This window comes from Oncorhynchus mykiss, chromosome 16 (assembly GCF_013265735.2).
Source record: "Oncorhynchus mykiss isolate Arlee chromosome 16, USDA_OmykA_1.1, whole genome shotgun sequence".
Lineage (NCBI taxonomy): Eukaryota > Metazoa > Chordata > Actinopteri > Salmoniformes > Salmonidae > Oncorhynchus > Oncorhynchus mykiss.
The window spans coordinates 56251849-56271389 of NC_048580.1; the positions used below are offsets into that span (position 1 = coordinate 56251849).

At 43.0% G+C, this 19541-nt stretch overlaps 1 protein-coding gene across 2 annotated transcripts in view; it reads right to left on the reverse strand.

The window, feature by feature from the left end:
* Nucleotides 1-19541, reverse strand: part of LOC110492371 (adenylate cyclase type 6) — a 52741-nt gene that overhangs the window by 11086 nt on the left and 22114 nt on the right. For both annotated transcript variants that reach the window (XM_036947347.1, XM_036947348.1), the window contains exon 4: nt 1580-1729. In XM_036947347.1, coding sequence (XP_036803242.1) covers nt 1580-1729 — 150 coding nt within the window. The remainder of the gene's footprint in view (nt 1-1579; nt 1730-19541) is intronic.

The window sequence follows — 19541 nt, forward strand, 5'->3', positions numbered from 1 at the left end:
TTAGTTAGTATCTGCATTTAATACATACAGTTGAAGTCGGAAGTTTACATACACCTTAGAAAAATACATTTAAACTCAGTTTTTCACAATTCCTGACATTTAATCAGAGTAAAAATTCCCTGTCTTAGGTCTGTTAGGATCACCACATTATTTTAAGAATGGGAAATTTCATAATAATAGTAGAGAGAATGATTTATTTCATTTTTTTTCTTCACATTCCCAGTGGGTCAGAAGTTTACATTCACTCAATTAGTATTGGGTAGCATTGCCTTTATATTGTTTAACTTGGGTCAAACATTTCGGGGAGCCTTCCACAAGCTTCCTACAATAGGTTTGGTGAATTTTGGCCCATTCCTCCACAACTTTGGAAGTATGCTTGGGGTCATTGTCTATTTGGAAGACCCATTTGCGACCAAGCTTTAACTTCCTGACTCAAGTCTTGAGATGTTGCTTCAATATATCCACATAATTTTACTTCCTTATGATGCCATCTATTTTGTGAAGTGCACCAATCCCTCCTGCAGCAAATCACCCCCACAACATGCTGCTGCCACCCCCATGCTGCATGGTTGGGATGGTGGTCTTCAGCTTGCAAGCCTCCCCCTTTTCCCTCTAAACACAACAATGGTCATTATGGCCAAACAGATCTATTTTTGTTTCATCAGACCAGATGACATTTCTCCAAAAAGTACGATATTTGTCCCTATGTGCAGTTGCAAACTATTGTCTGGCTTTTTTTATAGCGGTTTTGGAGCAGTGGCTTCTTCCTTGCTGAGCAGCCTTTAAGGTTATGTCGATAAAGGACTCATTTTACTGTGGATATAGATACTTTTGTACCTGTTTCCTCCAGCATCTTCACAAGGTCCTTTGCTGTTGTTCTGTGATTGATTTGCCCTTGTCGCACCAAAGTACGTTCATCTCTAGGAGACAGAATGCGTCTCCTTCCTGAGCGGTATAACGGCTGTGTGGTCCCATGGTATTTATACTTGCGTACTATTATTTGTACAGATGAACGTGGTACCTTCAGGCGTTTGGAAATTGCTCCCAAGGATGAACCAGACTTGTGGAGGTCTACAATTCTTTCCTGAGGTCTTGACTGATTGCTTTGGATTTTCCCATGATGTCAAGCAAAGAGGTACTGAGTTTGAAGATAGGCCTTGAAATACATCCACTGGTACACCTCCAATTGACTCATTTGATCTCAATTAGCCTACCAGAAGCTTCTAAAGCCAGGACATCATTTTCTGGAATTTTCCAAGCTGTTTAAAGGCACATGTAAACTTCTGACCCACTGGAATTGTGATACAGTGAATTATAGGTGAAATAATCTGTCTGTAAATAATTGTTGGAAAAATGACTTGTGTCATGGACAAAGTAGATGTCCCAACCGACTTGCCAAAACTATAGTTTGTTAACAGGAAATTTGTGGAGTGGTTGAAAATCGAGTTTTAATGACTCCAACCTAAGTGTATGTAAACTTCTGACTTCAACTGTATGTCCTTCAAAATTACTGCTTCATTACTGCTTCCTGACAGTCAGCGGAGGTGTTTACACAGTGTGTGTGTGTGTGTGGGTGTACCTGCTGCTGGTTCTCTCTCTGCAGGTGCAGTCTGGCCTGAATGTATCCTCTGGTCTCCTGGAAGGCCTGTCTCTGAGACACCTCAGCAGGGTAGTGGGTACAGATCCCAATGATGTTAGTGCACAGGAATATCAGCACGTTGGCGCTCAGCTAGAAGAGAGGAGGATAAAGAAAGGGGACATTTAGAGACTTGACCCCACATCGGTTTTTCCAAAACATTCTGTGCTAGGGGGCAGCGTAGAGCCATGTTGTGGGTATCTGGATAGGGATGTACAGTATCAAACACAGTGATGAAACACACATGGAATCTGATACTGAAATGGTGCTTTCTCTGCTCTCTCTGTCTCTCTCCCTGCCCATCTCTCCCTCTCTTTAATTCTATGATGGCATACACACAGATTCACAGGTCATACTGTGACACCAATGACACATTGTGCTTCTCCTCAAGGACTGAGATGTACAATTACATCATTTATAAAACATTACATACTCCTGACCTTGTATGGAAATACACAATATCCATGTTTTTACTCCCACACACGTGCAAGCATGCACACACGCGCACACAGACGCCAAGAAAATCATTAACCTTCCCTGTGGAGGCATGATGATCCTGTTTGTGGGATCATTTTTTCCTCGTGCTCCCGTCCTCTCATGGCAGTCCATTGACCACTTCATATGTTTAACATCTTACTTTCTGAACTCGTTAAACTTGAAATGAAACAGACGCTTTTTTGTGTCCTGCCTCTGGGACCTCCCCTGTCACACTGTCCCCGGAGTGTCCCCAGCTGTAGCGTGGGAAAAAACGCTGCCCTCTGACACGCTGAGAGGCTGTTCACTTTAAAGATGGCCTCTTGTTTACAGTTTGCAGCGTGAGAGAGTGGAAACACTCCACTCCTCCCGAGGCTGTTTTTGGACACAAACACTGGCTTGCTACATGCCAACAGGAAACACTGTTATGTCACACCCTATGTGGCGACCCTAAATTAGCACAGCAAATAAGTTAAGGGGCTAATGTGCCAGCTAGGGTTAACCATGGTCTTTGCTATCAAAACCACATCTTTCCTTGGAAGTATAAGATTAGATACTTGCCAAACCTCACTCTCTCTTTCTTTCTTCTGCTCTCCCTCTACTTTATATGAAAGTGATTCTATCATCCTTATAAAACTTTGAATCATCCTGAAATAGACAGTTGATTGCCCCATCATTATGCAGGTGAAGCCTGACTCCTACTGGGCTGAAACAGTAACACAGATAGGCTTGGTTGGAATGATTTCAGGTTTACAGTAAACATACAGCCATTATATTGCACACTTTAAAATATTCCTCCCCCTAAGAACATTATACAAGAAATGGATGAAATTCCACCTAGCCCATATGTGTGCATTTCGTCAGAGTGAAATTAACTGAAGAAGGCTTGGTTTAGCTAATAGCCCCTTATCTCTTAATCCACATCTGGCCCATGAATTAACTTTGAACTCTCCCTGACCTTTCCGAGAAACAAGTGCATAGGTGAATATGCAGAGTTTTACACCAAGGAAGAGGGAAATAAATAAAACAGGAAGAATAAGAGAAAAGACAAATAAACAAGATACATGGAGAAAATGGAGCAAGGGGGAGCGAGAGATAGAATGAGAAGCAGCAATAAAAAAAGAGAGAGAGGAAGATATGTGAGCTAAGGGAAGGGGAAATAAACTGTGGAGGGAGGAGGGGTGAGTATAGAAAATAGAATAGCATTCAAGGGACAACAACAGATAACATGGAGACAGGGGGTGTTAAGGGGAGGAAGGATGTGGTGGTAGTGGAGTGAGTGAGTGAGTGAGTGAGAGAGAGAGAGAGAGAGTGTGTGTGAGAGATTGTGTGTGTGAGAGAGAGAGAGAGAGAGTGAGAGAGAGAGAGAGAAACGGAGGGAGTGAGGGACAGAGACGAAGGAAGTGAGGGAGAGAGTGTGTGAGAGAGAGAGAGAGAGAGAGAGAGCGAGAGAGAGAGAGAGAGAGAGAGAGAGAGAGAGAGAAACGGAGGGAGTGAGGGACAGAGACGAAGGAAGTGAGGGAGAGAGAGAGAGACGGAAGGAGTAGGAGAGGGGGGAGAGAGAGAGAAAGAAAGAGAAATAGAAAAAGAAAGAGAGCGAGAGAGAAAAAGAGAGAGAGAGAGACGGAAGGAGAGAGAGAGCGAGAAAGAGAGAAAGAGAGAGAGAGAGAGAAAGAGAAGACAGATATGGGACACACTGACATTAGGCAGATGGTTTCGAGCGCTCAGCTCTGTTTACATTACTCTCACTGTTCAAGCAAAAACAGCCCAGAGAGAAGAGAGAAACCTGCTGTGTGTGTGCGTGCGTGTGTTGTATGTTTACTTAAGTAGTCTGTAGAGAAAGTACTGTGTGCATATTTGTGAAGGAGAGTTGACATTGCCTTCTTGTCTTCTTGCCTGTCTTCTTGCCTGTGACGGAGTGTTGTCTGTGTGTATGGTTGTACTGTACAGTATGTTTGTAGGATCACAGGCCAGGCCAGGCCTAATTGCTTGCTTTTCTCCTGTGTTTACACAATAGCACACACAACTACTCTTCAGGAGCTCCACTCAGCATTATCTACCTGTAGTGGGCCTACAGCTGTCCCAGACTACAGTCACTGTGTACACACACACACACACACACACACACACACACACACACACACACACACACACACACACACACACACACACACACACACACACACACACACACACACAGTAGGGCTCGTATATTGTCCATGCCACAGTATGGTTGGAGGCATACTCCTACTGTCCACTAATAATGTTATGTCCCCTCTATTGCATAGTGATTATGAGGACCCTCTAAAACAATAATAGTTGTAGTATCTAAGGAGGTATAGTCCATATTTCCACCAGAGTGACATACTGAGGGCAACCAGCCACTCTGTAGAAGAGAACCTAATCCTTGGTTATCAAAATGTAGTTATGTAAGCCAGTAGTCCCTGATCTAGAAAGGGACAAGAACATCAGCAGCCATGACAAAACAACACAGAATAGAATAAAATGCATTTATTACACAATAAACTTCCAAAAAGGAATAGAGAGTATGGTCAGGCTCAGTCAATAAAATACAAAATTACTCAATGAATACACAGCGGAATAAAATCATTTTGGATGACGGTTATTGGTCAGCCAAATGACCGTGATCACTGTTATAATCATTTGAATAGCAAAAAGAAATACACCAAAAAATCGAATGTTTTCCTCTCCTCCGCTCCTGACTGCAAGTGGTGCTGCTGCAGGGAGGTGGCATTGCCTAGGCAACCAAAGACTAGTTTTCTACAACATATTGCTTGTTTCAGCAAGGAGCAACAAAGTTTTATCAGGTTGTAAAGAGTCCATATTACCGCAGAAACGGACTCAACTGCACCAATGCTCAGCTGTCCCGTCTTCAGACAGCTGTTCGTTCCACACAAAAAAACAAACGCAATTATTATTATTTATTTTTTACAGTTACAGCGGGTTATTTTATTTTCATGCTGGTCTTTATCCTTAATCGTCAGTTACGCAATTATACGGTATTTGTGCCAGCCCTAGCTCTACAGTCCATACTTTCCATCTAAAACCTGTAACTTTGTATACAGAATCTGGTACAACTATGTTCCTCACAGCAAGAGAATGTTCCAATGAATTTGCAGTTAATAAGTTTTGTTTTCAATCTGTACACACTTTTGTTCAGAGGTGTAAAACACTCAAGTAAAAATACTTTAAAGTACTACTTGAGTAGTTTAGGGGGATATTTGTACTTTACTATTTATATTTGACAACTTTTACTTCTCTACATTCCTAAAGAAAATAATGTACTTTTTACTCCATACTGTCATGTTCTGACCTTAGTTCTTTTGTTATGTCTTTCTTTTAGTATGGTCAGGGTGTGAGTCGGTTGGGTTATCTATGATCCTTTTTCTATGATTTGGTATTTCTGTTTGGCCTGGTATGGTTCTCAATGGTTGTCCCTGATTGAGAACCATACTTAGCAACCCTTGAGTTGTGGGTGATTATTTTCTGTTGAGTGTTTGTATTCTGCACCAGACAGAACTGTTTCGGTTTCGTTCATTCACTTTGATGTTTTCGTTCAGTGTTCAATTTCTTTGTTAAAAATATGGACACTTAACACGCTGCGCATTGGTCCTCCGATCCTTCCTACTACTCCTCGTCAGAGGAGGAAGAAGACCGTTACACATACATTTTCCCTTATACCAAAAAGTACTCGTTATACAGAAAACTGGTCCAATTCATACACTTATAAAGAAAACATACTGTACCTGGTCATCCCTACTGCGTCTGATCTGGCGGACTCACTAAACACAAATGCTTCGTTTGTTAATTATTTATGAGTGTTGCAGTGTGCCCCTGGCTATCCGTAAATCTAAAAAACAAGATTGTGCCATCTGGTTTGCTTACTATAAGTAATGTGAAATTTATACTATTGATACTGAAGTATATGTTAGCAATTACATTTACTTTTGTTACTTAAGTATATTTAAAACCAAATACTTTTAGACTTTTACTCAAGTAGTATTTTAGTGACTTTCACTTGAGTCATTTTCTATTAAGGTATCTTTACTTTTACTCAAGTATGAGTATTGGGTACTTGTAACGATGTGCGCTGAGAGTCGGGAAGCAAGTTCAGGGAGTGAGTATATTAATAAATAAACGCAACATAATAAAAAACAAGAAACACAGACAACACACAGACATGAAACAGAAACCATGATGCCTGGGGAAGGAACCAAAGGGAGTGACATATAGAGAAGATAATCAGGGAAGTGATGAGTCCAGGTGAGGCTGATGACACGCAGGTGCGCGTAACGATGGTGACAGGTGTGCGCCATAATGAGCAACCTGGTGACCAAGAGGCCGGAGAGGGAGCACACGTGACAGTACCCCCTCCCTGACGCGCGGCTCCAGACTCAGGATGCTAACCAAAATGACAATCCCGGGAATCGGGAGCGGACCGGTCACCTCTGCTGAGGCGCGGGAAACATGTCAGTCTGGTTGAGACATGGGAGCATGGTGACCTAGAGTGCCAGAGAGCATACGTGACGATACCCCCTCCCCGGCGCGTTCGGCTCCAGCCGCAGGACGCCAACCAAAGGGACGAACACCGGGGATCAGGAACGGACCAGTCACCCCTGCTGATACACGGGAACTTGTCGCGGGCTGGGGCGCGCAAACGTGACAGACCAGCTGAGGCAGGGGAGCCTGGTGATCCGGCTGAGGCAGGGCAGCCAGATGAGCCGGTGGAAGCAGGGGAGTCTGGCGATCCAGTGAAGGCATGAAAGCCCGAAGAGCCGGCTGTAGCAGGGGAACCTGGCGATCTGTCTAAGGCATGAGAGCCTGTGGTGGCTCCCGGACCCGACGTCATTCCCACCAAAATAAATAAATAAAACACTCCCGGATGCTTCCCTTAGGTTAGGCGTCATTCTGTAACGATGTAGGCTGAGAGTCGGGAAGCAAGTTCAGGGAGTGAATACATGTAATTAATAAATTAACAAAACAAGAAACACAAACAGCGCCCCGACATGAAACAGCAATAATGACGACTGGGGAAGAAACAAAAGGGAATGACATATAGGGCAGGTAATCAAGGAGGCAATGGAGTCCAGGTGTGAATCATAATGACGGTACCTCCTCCCCAGCGTGTTCGGCCCCATCATAATGATTCACAGGTGCGTGTAATGATGAATGCCAGGTGTGCGTAATGAGGCTTAGGCTAAGTTATTAGGGTGAGGCACATGGGCTATTAATAACAGCTTACTACACAACATACACTAAGTATTACTTTCTTAGCTACAGTATACATATCTCCCTGGCATATTACATCATTTCTGCAGCAGCATACAATACATTTTTGGACTCATCTTGTTGTGCTGTACTCACTTGAACAGGAACGTGACACAGTGGTCCTTCGTGGGCAAATTTTGTGATCAAACTTTGTCATAAAAGTCTGCCAATTCCGAGTTGGATGACCATTCAAAACATGTTTTCCCAGTCAGGGCTTGTTTTTTTCAGTTCCCAGTTGTCTTGAACTCAGTGAAGACTGAGATTTCCCAGTTCCGAGTTTCCAGTTGTTTTGAGCGTGTCAGACGTCATGCTGGATTGACAGCATGGCCAATGTTGAATCTCTATCCTTTTAAGCTTGGAAAACAGACCCTTGAACCCAGACTTAGACCACACACCCACTCCACTGAATAGCAGGCTAGTGATTGCTTTGCAATGCTTGCAGTTAGCTACTGATTGCTTCCAAACCACTCATTGTTGAATTTGCGATTTCCAGCTTGTTCTGTAATGTTTATGTCCATTGGCCGATGAGTAATGACATGTTTTATCTATAATTTCTCTTCATTATTTCTCTTCATATGACAAGGATTGAAAAGGATTTGCCAGTAGATTGTTGACTTGATTCAACGACAGTCCAGTGCAAAGAGTGTGCAAAGCTGTCATCAAGGAAAAGGGTGGCTATTTGAAGAATCTCAAATATAAAATATATTATATTTTTGGTTACTACATGATTCCATGTGTTATTTCATAGTTTTGACGTCTTCACTATTATTCTACAATGTAGAAAATAGTAAAAATAAAGAAAAACCCTGGAATGAGTAGCTGTGTCCAAACTTTTGACTGGTACTGTACAGTGGGGCAAAAAAGTATTTAGTCAGCCACCAATTGTGCAGCCTCTTAAAGAAGAAGTTACAAAAATCTTGCTTGTTTGTAGGTGACCAAATACTTATTTTCCACCATAATTTGCAAATAAATTCATTAAAAATCCTACAATGTGATTTTCTGGATTTTTTTTGTCATTTTGTCTGTCATAGTTAAAGTGTACCTATGATAAAAATTACAGGCCTCTCTCATATTTTTAAGTGGGAGAACTTGCACAATTGGTGGCTGACTAAATACTTTTTTGCCCCACTGTAGATATATATTTTTTAGCTAAACAGGTGGGGCTAAAAGGAGGTTGGGCTCTGCTCCACCTGGCCTGAATGACGGGTCACTACTGTGTGTAGCCAGCCAGCTCATAGAGAGAGCATTGCATTGTGGGTTTTGTAGTCGACTTGAGCGACAACTGATTTCCACAACAATTTTCACATTTCTACCAACCTTATTATAATGGCAAAATGAATAATTTGTTCACTTAAAATATTTGTATCACATATTAATATTATTTAACACTGTAAATTATAGGAATAGGTAGTTGTCTGTGGATTTTTTAAGCGCGGCATAAACCATAATTTCCGCTTATATGGACACACTGAAACATAACTGCTTCTAACTTTGGAAATATGATGAGTATAACCATAGTATCACAAGAAAGGAAAAATCTGACTGGAAAAATATGGTGTAGGCTAATGCTCAGAACATACTGTGGTAGGTAGGAATTACAAAGTTCAAATCACTAAAGTGCCCTTGCAACAATCACAGTCCAACCACCCACTAACCCTTCACACCCAGTCCAGGCCATGCTCCACCAAGCTGAGCTCCAGGGGGGTAGACTCCCCCTAAACTCCTCTCCCTTGTCCTCTCTGAACCCTAGCACATTTCACCCTGCCATCCCTTTGCTGTTCCCAGACATCATCACCCAGGAGGGCCAGATGAAGATGAGTTAATAGAACCTCCAGGGGGTTTATTTATCATTTCTGCTCCTTTATGATGGATTTAGCTCACCGGTCATTTACTTTAGCAGGAAGTCTGTGCTCTGGCCCCAGTGTCTATAAACAATATAAACAACAGATATCCTCTCAATATGTCAGTCCCACCAGGGAGAGAATTGTGCTTAGAAGGAGAGAAAAAGTGAGAATGTATTTGGAGAGAAGAGACAGCTGGGAGAAGAGTAAGACACACAGCAAAAGTGACCTCTCATACTTAACATAATCTGTCACTGATCGCACCATCTGAGTCATTTAGCAGAGTGTCATATCCAGAAAATATGTCCAACATATAATCTGTCAGGAATCTCTATCCAGTTGCCATTAGAAATCAAAAAAGCACTGCCCAAGCCTAACATCTCACATCTTATACGATCTCTGATCAAATGGGTTTCACTTGGGGAATGCTCGCTGTGACCTAATCTCAGAACCCTGAACCCTGAACCCTGACCTAATCTCAGAACGCTATAGCTAGCTAACTATTCTGTTAACGTCTTTCGCCAGAGATGTGTGACCTAAAACTGAGAGGGAGGACACAGTCTATATGGGGTGCTTATACCTGAAAACACATGGAAGGGGTCTTTCTTTTCTTTCTTTTCCTGTTCCCAGTAAGGACACATACAGTATAGTGGTACTACAGCGGACTATCTCATGCCCACCCCTCTTCCCCCAATCCTGCTCTCCTTCTTCCCCCTTTACAATACTCAGCCAACACCAAACACTGAGGACCCGATCACAACTGGGTGCTAGGAGCTGGGAGTGTGTATGTGTTCCTGCGTGCAACTGCGCATGCGTGTTTGTGTGAAACCATTAACCAGTGGAATCATTTGACACTTTAGTTTGCACCTTTGGCATTCCCCCTCACATCCACTTCCCTTGCAATTGTCTCCATGTTTGATGTCGTTGTTTACTGTTCAGTTACAATCCCATACAAGTCCATTCATAAGCTCCTCCTGTGCTCTTACACAGACAGATACACAACATTCAAAACAAAGGCCAAGGAAACATGGAAATACTGTATAGTTGACATTATGATGATTATACTAATGATGATGATGTTTTTCATCAATATTCCTCTGCCCTCTCCCCCTCTTTAACCTGGGGCTAAAGCGTTGTGGTTAGCATTAGCTCTTGATGGTGCGAAGGCCAGTGCCTCACACCCTGAAAGACTGTGACCTGTCAGAGACACTAGCACCACACGGAGTTCACTTAGCAGGGATCAACCACATTCCACAAGCTCCCTCCAAAGACCTGCCATCCCCTGCCCAGGAGGGGTCACTGAGGGTACAGACCTGGACCTAGAGAGGAGGGTGGAGGGTACTACAGACCTGGAACTAGAGAGGGAAGGTGAAGGGTACTACAGACCTGGACCTAGAGAGGGAGGGTACTACAGACCTGGACCTAAAGAGGAGGATGGAGGGTACTACAGACCTGGACCTAGAGAGGAAGGGTACTACAGACCTGGACCTAGAGAGGAAGGGTACTACAGACCTGGACCTAGAGAGGGAAGGTGGAGGGTACTACAGACCTGGACCTAGAGAGGGAGGGTACTACAGACCTGGACCTAGAGAGGGAAGGTGGAGGGTACTACAGACCTGGACCTAGAGAGGGAGGGCACTACAGACCTGGACCTAGAGAGGAGGATGGAGGGTACTACAGACCTGGACCTAGAGAGGGAAGGTGGAGGGTACTACAGACCTGGACCTAGAGAGGGAGGGTACTACAGACCTGGACCTAGAAGGGGAAGGTGGAGGGTACTACAGACCTGGACCTAATGAGGAGGGTGGAGGGTACTACAGACCTGGACCTAGAGAGGGAAGGTGGAGGGTACTACAGACCTGGACCTAGAGAGGGAGGGTACTACAGACCTGGACCTAGAGAGGGAAGGTGGAGGGTACTACATACCTGGACCTAATGAGGAGGGTGGAGGTTACTACAGACCTGGACCTAGAGAGGGAAGGTGGAGGGTACTACAGACCTGGACCTAATGAGGAGGGTGGAGGGTACTACAGACCTGGACCTAGAGAGGGAAGGTGGAGGGTACTACAGACCTGGACCTAGAGAGGAGGATGGAGTGGTCTCAGGCTAGCAACTAGCTATCAGTTTGGGACCACTATCACTGATGTTCACTCACTGCTTGTTCACTGTACCCAGAACAAGAACCAATCACTGTAACCAGAGCCAGATCTGTTTGGAAACAACCAGACTGCCTCCTACATGAAGAAACCTGAGGTGTCTCAGAGCCTACACTAACTAATGCTCTACAGTAGGAATGATATCACTATTGTGGTCATTTCAAGACATGGAGTAAGACATGTAGCACTAGCTGGGAAAAGTAATTTAGTGGGAAATAACAGTACAGGAAGTGGAGAGGAGGAGAGCTGCAGTGAATTTATAAGTCAATTTCCCCAGTGGGAGCAGTGACTGATGGGATAGTGTTGTTGAAATGGGGCCAGGGAGAGAGCAGTCAGAGCGCTATGGCCTTTGTGAAGCATCTGAAAGTCCTTCAAACATCTGCGTTAGATCAGAGTCTATAAAACGCATTCTCGCACCCAAAAAGAGAGAACTAGTAACAAATTACTAACAGAAGATGCATCATTCTTTCTGAGTTGTGCCTCGTGTCTCTCTGTGTGTGTGTGTGTGTGTGTGTGTGTGTGTGTGTGTGTGTGTGTGTGTGTGTGTGTGTGTGTGTGTGTGTGCGTGCGTGCGTGCGTGCGTGTGCGTGTGTGCATGTGTGTGTGTGTGTGTGTGTGTGCATGTGTGTGTGTGTGTGCGTGTGTGTGAGTCTGCCTGTGATTGTTTATCTTTTTCTTTAGCTATCTTCTTTTTTTCTGTCGCATTTTCTTTACTTCCCCCTTCTTTTTTGTTTCTCATTGGCTCCTTTTTTTCTCCCTCTCTCTCAGTACCAGTCTCTTCCTTTCCGTTCCTCCCTCCCTCTGTTGTGTATCTGCATCTGGGTTTGTGTACTCAGCCTGGGCTCCATGTCTACACAGCTTTCTCTCTGCCCCTATCTGAAATGAGAGCTGTATGGACATTTATATAGAGAGAGGGAGGCCCCACCTATTACAGTTCTTTAAACCTGCATGCCTTCTGTTTACTACTGTCTATGGGTGCTGACTGACTAAATACTGTTTTACTACCCCTTTCTCTCACAAACTCTCAGCATCATCATTCAGAATTTGAGCCATCAAACAGGTCTGTTTAAATTAGATCCACACAGACAGGATTCTAGAATAATAACACCCAAACAAAACCGCAGCCAAACCATTATCAGAGAGAGGCCATCGGGTTATAGGATGGCAGACAACTTTTTATTGTATTTTTAAAAAAAAAATGTTTTGGCCCATCCTCCACCACGTACAGTACCAGTCAAAAGTTTGGACACACCTACTCATTCAACGTTTTTTCTGATTTTTTTTACCTTTTTCTACATTGTAGAATAATAGTGAAGACATCAAAACTATGAAATAACACATATGGAATCATGTAGTAACCAAAAAAATGTTTGAAATTCTTCAAAGTAGCCACCCTTTGCCTTGATGACAGCTTTGCACTCTTGGCATTCCCTCAACAAGCTTCATGAGGTAGTTAGTTACCTGGAATGCATTTTAATTAACAGGTGTGCCTTGTTAAAGGTAGATTTGTGGAATTTCTTTCCTTCTTAATGCGTTTTAGCCAATCAGTTGTGTTGTGACAAGGTAGGAGTGGTATACAGAAGATAGCCCTACTTGGTAAAAGACCAAGTCTATGTTATGGCAAGAACAGCTCAAATAAGCAAAGAGAAACGACATGGTCAGTCAATCTGGAAAATTTCAAAAACTGTGAAAGTTTCTTCAAGTGCATTCACAAAAACCATCAAGTGATATGATGATCTATACAAGTGTGGTTCCCGCCGTGAAGCATGGAGGAGGAGGTGTGATGATGTAGAATGGCCCGTACTGAAGAGCTCAGTGACTTTCAACATGGCATCGTCATAGGATGCCACCTTTCCAACAAGTCAGTTTGTAAAATTTCTGCCATAATAGAACTGCACCGGTCAACTGTAAGTGCTGTTATTGTGAAGTCGAAAACGTCTAGGAGCAACAATGGCTCAGCCGCGAAGTGGCAGGCCACACAAGCTCACAGGACGGGACCGCCGAGTGCTGAAGCGGCTAGTGCATAAAAATTGTCTGTCCTCGGTTGCAACACTCACTTCTAAGTTCTAAGATCACCAGTCTCATATTATCCACAGATTGTAAGTTAAAGATTCATATTTTTCCTATACTATTATTATATAGTTTATTGATTGACTATGGCTTTCCAAATCACTCAACACTGCTATTTGTAGGGTCAATTTTAAATGAATGTTGTGATTTTTCATCCATTCCTGAACCCGTGACCAGAATCAAGTTACATGGGGACAATACCATAATAAATTATCTAATGATTCTGTTTCTTTGCAGCAAAATCTGCAGAGCTGAGATTGTTGTATGCCCCATACAGTATATAACATAATAATTTAAATGGAAAACTTAATGCTGAATCAAGCGTTGTTTTGTGTATCAGTTCATAAACCATGTGCCATGGAATCAGTACATCAAAAATCTTTCAGAGCTATTTTGCAACCTACATGAGGCAGCTGTCAAAGTAATAGTCCTCATATGAAAGTAGTGTATTTTTTCAGCCAATTTTGGTTTTTAATATAAGTTCCCTACCTTCTCCCCCTTTCATTTGCGGCCTCCATTTTTGCGGTAATGCTGCAATGAGTTGGTTATAACTTTGGATTGAAACAAACATTCCCATATATTTTCGATAGCTGCATGTGTGACATAACTCCACCATTCCCATTCATAAAATCATTAGCCAAACCTGAAAAATTTTCAACTGACCATAAATGAGAAGTTGTAATCTGTATAAAAACAACAAAGGATGAACAATGGATGAGCCTTTCTTATTAATCTTAGTATAACTTATGTATTAGTGAAGATTTTAATGAGACATTTATTGCCTTATTATTTAATACGTTCAGTTCCCCAAACTCATAATAATGATATAAATAGGAACGTTTAATATTGTCTGGCTTAGTGTTCCAAATAAAGTGCAATATTTTTTGCTCGTAGGACAACAACAGCTGGAGTAGGCAGCGTCATAAGTAAATTGAGTAAACTGTAATATGAGTAAAGAGTCAAGCGTTTTAATAGCCTCCTCTTCCCTCCCCCACACTAGGCCTGAAAACACAGTGAGCTTTTACAATGCCCCAGAAGAATCCAAAGCATGCAGCATCAAATCAAAATCAAATCAAATCCAATTTTATTTGTCACATGCGCCAAATACAACAGGTGTAGCAGACCTTACCATGAAATGCTTACTTACAAGCCCTTAACCAACAATGCAGTTCAAGAAATTGAGTTAAGAAAATATTGACTAAATAAACTAAAGTAAAAAATAAACTAAAAAGTAACACAATAAAATAACAATAAGGAGGCTATTTACACGGGGTACAGTGGCAAGAAAAAGTATGTGAACCCTTTGGATTTCTGCATAAATTAGTCAGAAAACTTGATCTGATCTTCATCTTCGTCACAACAATAGACGAACACATTGTACTTAAACTAATAACACACATATTATTCTATTTTTCTTGTCTATATTGAATACATAATTTAAACATTCCCAGTGTAGGTTGGAAAAAGTGTGTGAACCATGCCTTGAACAAAAGAGATCTCAGAAGACCTAAGATTAAGAATCGTTGACTTGCATTAAGATTGAAAGGGTCACAAAAGTATCTCTAAAAGCCTTGATGTTCATCAGTCCACAGTAAGAGAAATTGTCTATAAATGGAGAAAGTTCAGCACTGTTGCTACTCTCCCTAGGAGTGGCCGTCCTGTATAGATGACTACAAGAGCACAGTGCAGAATGCTCAAACAGTTTAAGAAGAATCCTAGAGTGTCAGCTAAAGACTTACAGAAATCTCTGGAACATGCTAACATCTCTGTTGACGAGTCTACGATACGTTAAACAGTAAACAACAATGTTGTTCATGGGAGGACACCACGGAAGAAGCCACCACTGCTGTCCAAAAAAAACATTGCTGCACGTCTGAAGTTTGCAAAAGAGCACCTGGATGTTCCACAGCTCTTCTGGCAAAATATTCTGTGGAAAGATTAAACTAAAGTTGAGTTGTTTGGAAGGAACACACAACATTATGTGTGGAGAAAAAAAGGCACAGCACACCAACATCAAAACCTCATCCCAACTGTAAAGTATGGTGGAGGGAGCATAATTATTTGGGGCTGCTTTGCTGCTTCAGGGCCTGGACAGCTTGCTATCATCGATGGAAAAATGAATTCCCAAGTTTACCAAGAAATATATAAATTGGCTTCTGGAGTGGCTCAGTCAGAGTCCTGACCTCAATCCGCTTGAAAATGCTGTGGCATGACCTCGAGAGCAGTTCACACCAGACATCTTAAGAATATTGTTGAACTTAAATAGTTTTGTAAAGATGAATGGTCCAAAATTCCTCCCGACCGTTGTGCAGGTCTGATCCGGAACTACAGAAAACATTTGGTTGAGTTTATTGCTGCCAAAAGGAGGGTCAACCAGTTGTTAAATGCAAGAGTTCACATACTTTTCCCACTCTACACTATGAATGTGTACATGGTGTGTTCAATAAAGACATGAAAACGTATAATTGTTTGTGTGTTATTAGTTTAAGCAGACTGTGTTTGTCTATTGTTGTGTTAGATGAAGATCAGATCAAATTTTGTGACCAATTCATGCAGAAATCCAGGTAATTCCAAAGGGTTCACATACTTTTTCTTGCCACTGTATGTGCGGGGGTACAGGTTAGTCAAGGTAATTTGTACATGTAGGTAGGGGTAAAGTGACTATGCATAGATATTAAACAGCTAGTCGCAGCAGTGTAAAAACAAAGGAAGGGGGGGGGGGTCAATGTAAATAGTCCAGGTGGCCATTTCATTAATTAACAGCAGTAGAAGCTGTTAAGGAGACTTTTGGACCTAGACTTGGTGCTCCGGTACCGCTTACCGTGCGGTAACAGGGAGAAAAGTCTATGACTTGGGTGACTGGAGTCTTTGACAATTTTCTGGGCCTTCCTCTGACACCACCTAGTATATAGGTCCTGGATGGCAGGGAGCTTGGCCCCAGTGAAGTATTTTTCCAGTAGTCCATGATCAGCTCCTTTGTCTTGCCCAAGTTAAGGGAGAGGTTGTTGTTCTGGCACCACACTGCCAGGTCTCCGACCTCCTCCATATAGGCTGTCTCATCGTTGTCGGTGATCAGGCCTACCACTGTTGTGTCATCAGCAAACTTAATGATGATATTGAAGTCGTGCTTGGCCATGCAGTCATGGGTGAACAAGGAGTACAGTAGGGAACTAAATACACACCCCTGAGGGGCCCCTGTGTTGTGGATCAGCGTGGCAAATGTGTTGCTGCCTACCCTTACCACCTAAGTGCGGCCCATCAGGAAGTGTTCCTTTTGTCCATGTGGGAATGGGCATTGTGGAGTGCGATTGAGATTGTGTCATCTGTGGATCTGTTGGGGCGGTATTCGAATTGGAGTGGGTCTAGGTTTTCTGGGATGATGGTGTTGATGTGAGCCATGACCAGCCTTTCAAAGCACTTCATGGCTACCGACGTGAGTGCTATGGGGCGGAAGTCATTTAGGTAGATTACCTTCACTTTCTTGGGCACAGGGACTATGGTGGTCTGTTTGAAACATGTAGGTATTCCAGATTCAGTCAGGGAGAGGTTGAAAATGTCAGTGAAGATACTTGCCAGTTGGTCCGCGCATACTCTGAGTACACGTCCTGGTAATCCATCTGGCCCCACGGCCTTGTGAATGTTAACCTGTTTAAAAATCTTGCTCATATAGGCTACAGAGAGCGCAATCACACAGTCGTCTGGAACACCTGCTGCTCTCATACATGCTTCGGTGTTGCTTGCCTCGAAGCGAGCATAGAAGTGATTTAGCTCGTCTGGTGGCTCGTGTTTCTGGGCAGCTCTGGGTAGTTTCCCTTTGTAATTTGTAATAGTTTGCAAGTCCTGCTACATCTGAGGAGCGTCAGAGCCGGTGTAGTAGGATTCAATCTTAGTTCTGTATTGACGCTTTGCCTGTTTGATGGTTCATCTGAGGGCATAGCGGAAAGCATCAGCTCTAGCCTCTAGCAAGAAGCGGATGTTGCCTGTAATCCATGGCTTCTGGTTGGGATATGTAAGTACGGTCACTGTGGGGACGACGACGTCGATGCACTTATTGATGAAGCCAGTGACTGAGGTGGTATACTCCTCAATGCCATTGGATGAATCCCGGAACATATTCCAGTCTGTGCTACCAAAACAGTCCTGTAGCGTAGCATCCAAGTCATCTGACCGTAAAGCAGGAAGTACCAGCGAGTGACTGGTACTTCCTGCTTTAGTTTTAGCTTGTAAGCAGGTATCAGGAGGATAGAATTATGGTCATATTTTCCAAATGGAGGGCAAGGAGAGCTGTGTATGCATGTCTGTGTGTGGAGTAAAGGTGGTCTAAGAGTTTTTTCCCTCTGGTTGCACATGTGACATGCTGGTAGAAATGATGTAAAATGGATTTAAGTTTGCCTGCATTAAAGTCCCTGGCCACTAGGAGAGCTTTGTGGTGGTAAATAGACGGCTACGAAAAATATCTCAGGCTAGCAATACCTTGAGACTCTTAATATTAGACATTGCACACTGGCTGTTATTTGCAAATAGACACACACCCTTCGTCTTACCAGATGTAGCTGTTTTGTCCTTCCAATGCATGGAAAACCCAGCCAACTGTATATTGTCCGTGTCGTCGTTCAGCCACAACTCTGTGAAACATTAGATATTACAGTTTGTAATATCCCGTTGGTAGGATAGTCTCAAATGGAGATCATCCAGTTTATTCTCCAGTGATTACACATTGGCCAATAGAATGGATGGTAGAGGCGGGTTCCCCACTCGCTGACGAATTCATGGCACCCCGATCTCCGCCCCTGTATTTCCTTCTTTTCTACACGCGAAGGACAGGGATTTGGGCCTGGTCTCAGAGAAGCAGTATATCCTTCGCGTCGGACTCATTAAAGAAAATATCTTTGTTCGAGGTGAGTAATCGCTGTTATGATATCCAGAAGCTCTTTTCGGTCATAAGAGACGGTAGCAGCAACATTATGTACAAAATAAGTTACAAACAATGTGAAAAAAACACACAAAATAGCACAGTTGGTGAGGAGCCCGTAAATACGGCAGCCATCCCCTCCGACATCACAGACCCCTCAGCTAGATGACCACAGATAAGCTTCTCTGAACCAGACAGACAATGGCAAAAAACAACACCCTGTATGTCCTTCTCCCTCCCACATATTGCCCCCAATCTCCCTCAAGTGCCTTCTCTCCCAGCCATAGTCCATTCTACATTTGGACTGTGCCGTATCCACACCAGAGGAGAGAACAAAGGTGTCTACGCAGCCCGACGGCTCAGCGCTAAGTCAGCATCAGAGCACAGCTTGTATACAGCACAATGTACTATGGTCATGCCTGTGGATGGCAGCAGAATCTAGACGCCATTTTGTAATTCATGTTAGAGATCAAAGCTGAGTCCTAAAACAACAGTCAGGCTATAGACACACACACACACACACACACACACACACAGAACACAACCCCTGGTTTTGGTTGACGGTCAGTGCTATACACTACCCTATACCCTAACCATAACCATAACCATCACCCTTGCCTAACCCTAACCTTAACCCTTACCTTAACCATTTTAAATTGCAACTTCAATGGAGTAGGGATGTCATAAGGACTCTGGATAGCACGGACCTTAGAACAACCCAACAACTAACATAAACCATTACCTTGACCTTAACCCCAACTTCTAATTATGCTGTCCGGATGTAAAAAACATTGTCACAATACTAAGAGGTTCCCCAACATGAATGGTACAGGCTCAGAATCATGGTACATGTTTAGAATCATGGCACAGGCTCAGAATCATGGTACATGTTTAGAATCATGCCACAGGCTCAGAATCATGGTACATGTTTAGAATCATGGTACAGGCTCAGAATCATGGTACAGGCTCATAATCAGGGTACAGGCTCATCAGAATCATAGTACAGGCTCAGAATCATTGTACAGGCTCATCGAAATCATGGTACAGGTTCCAAATCATTGTACAGACTCCTCATATCCATGGTACAGGCTCATAATCATTGTACAGGCTCCTCAGAATCATGGTACAGGCTCAGAATAATTGTACAGGCTCATCAGAACCAT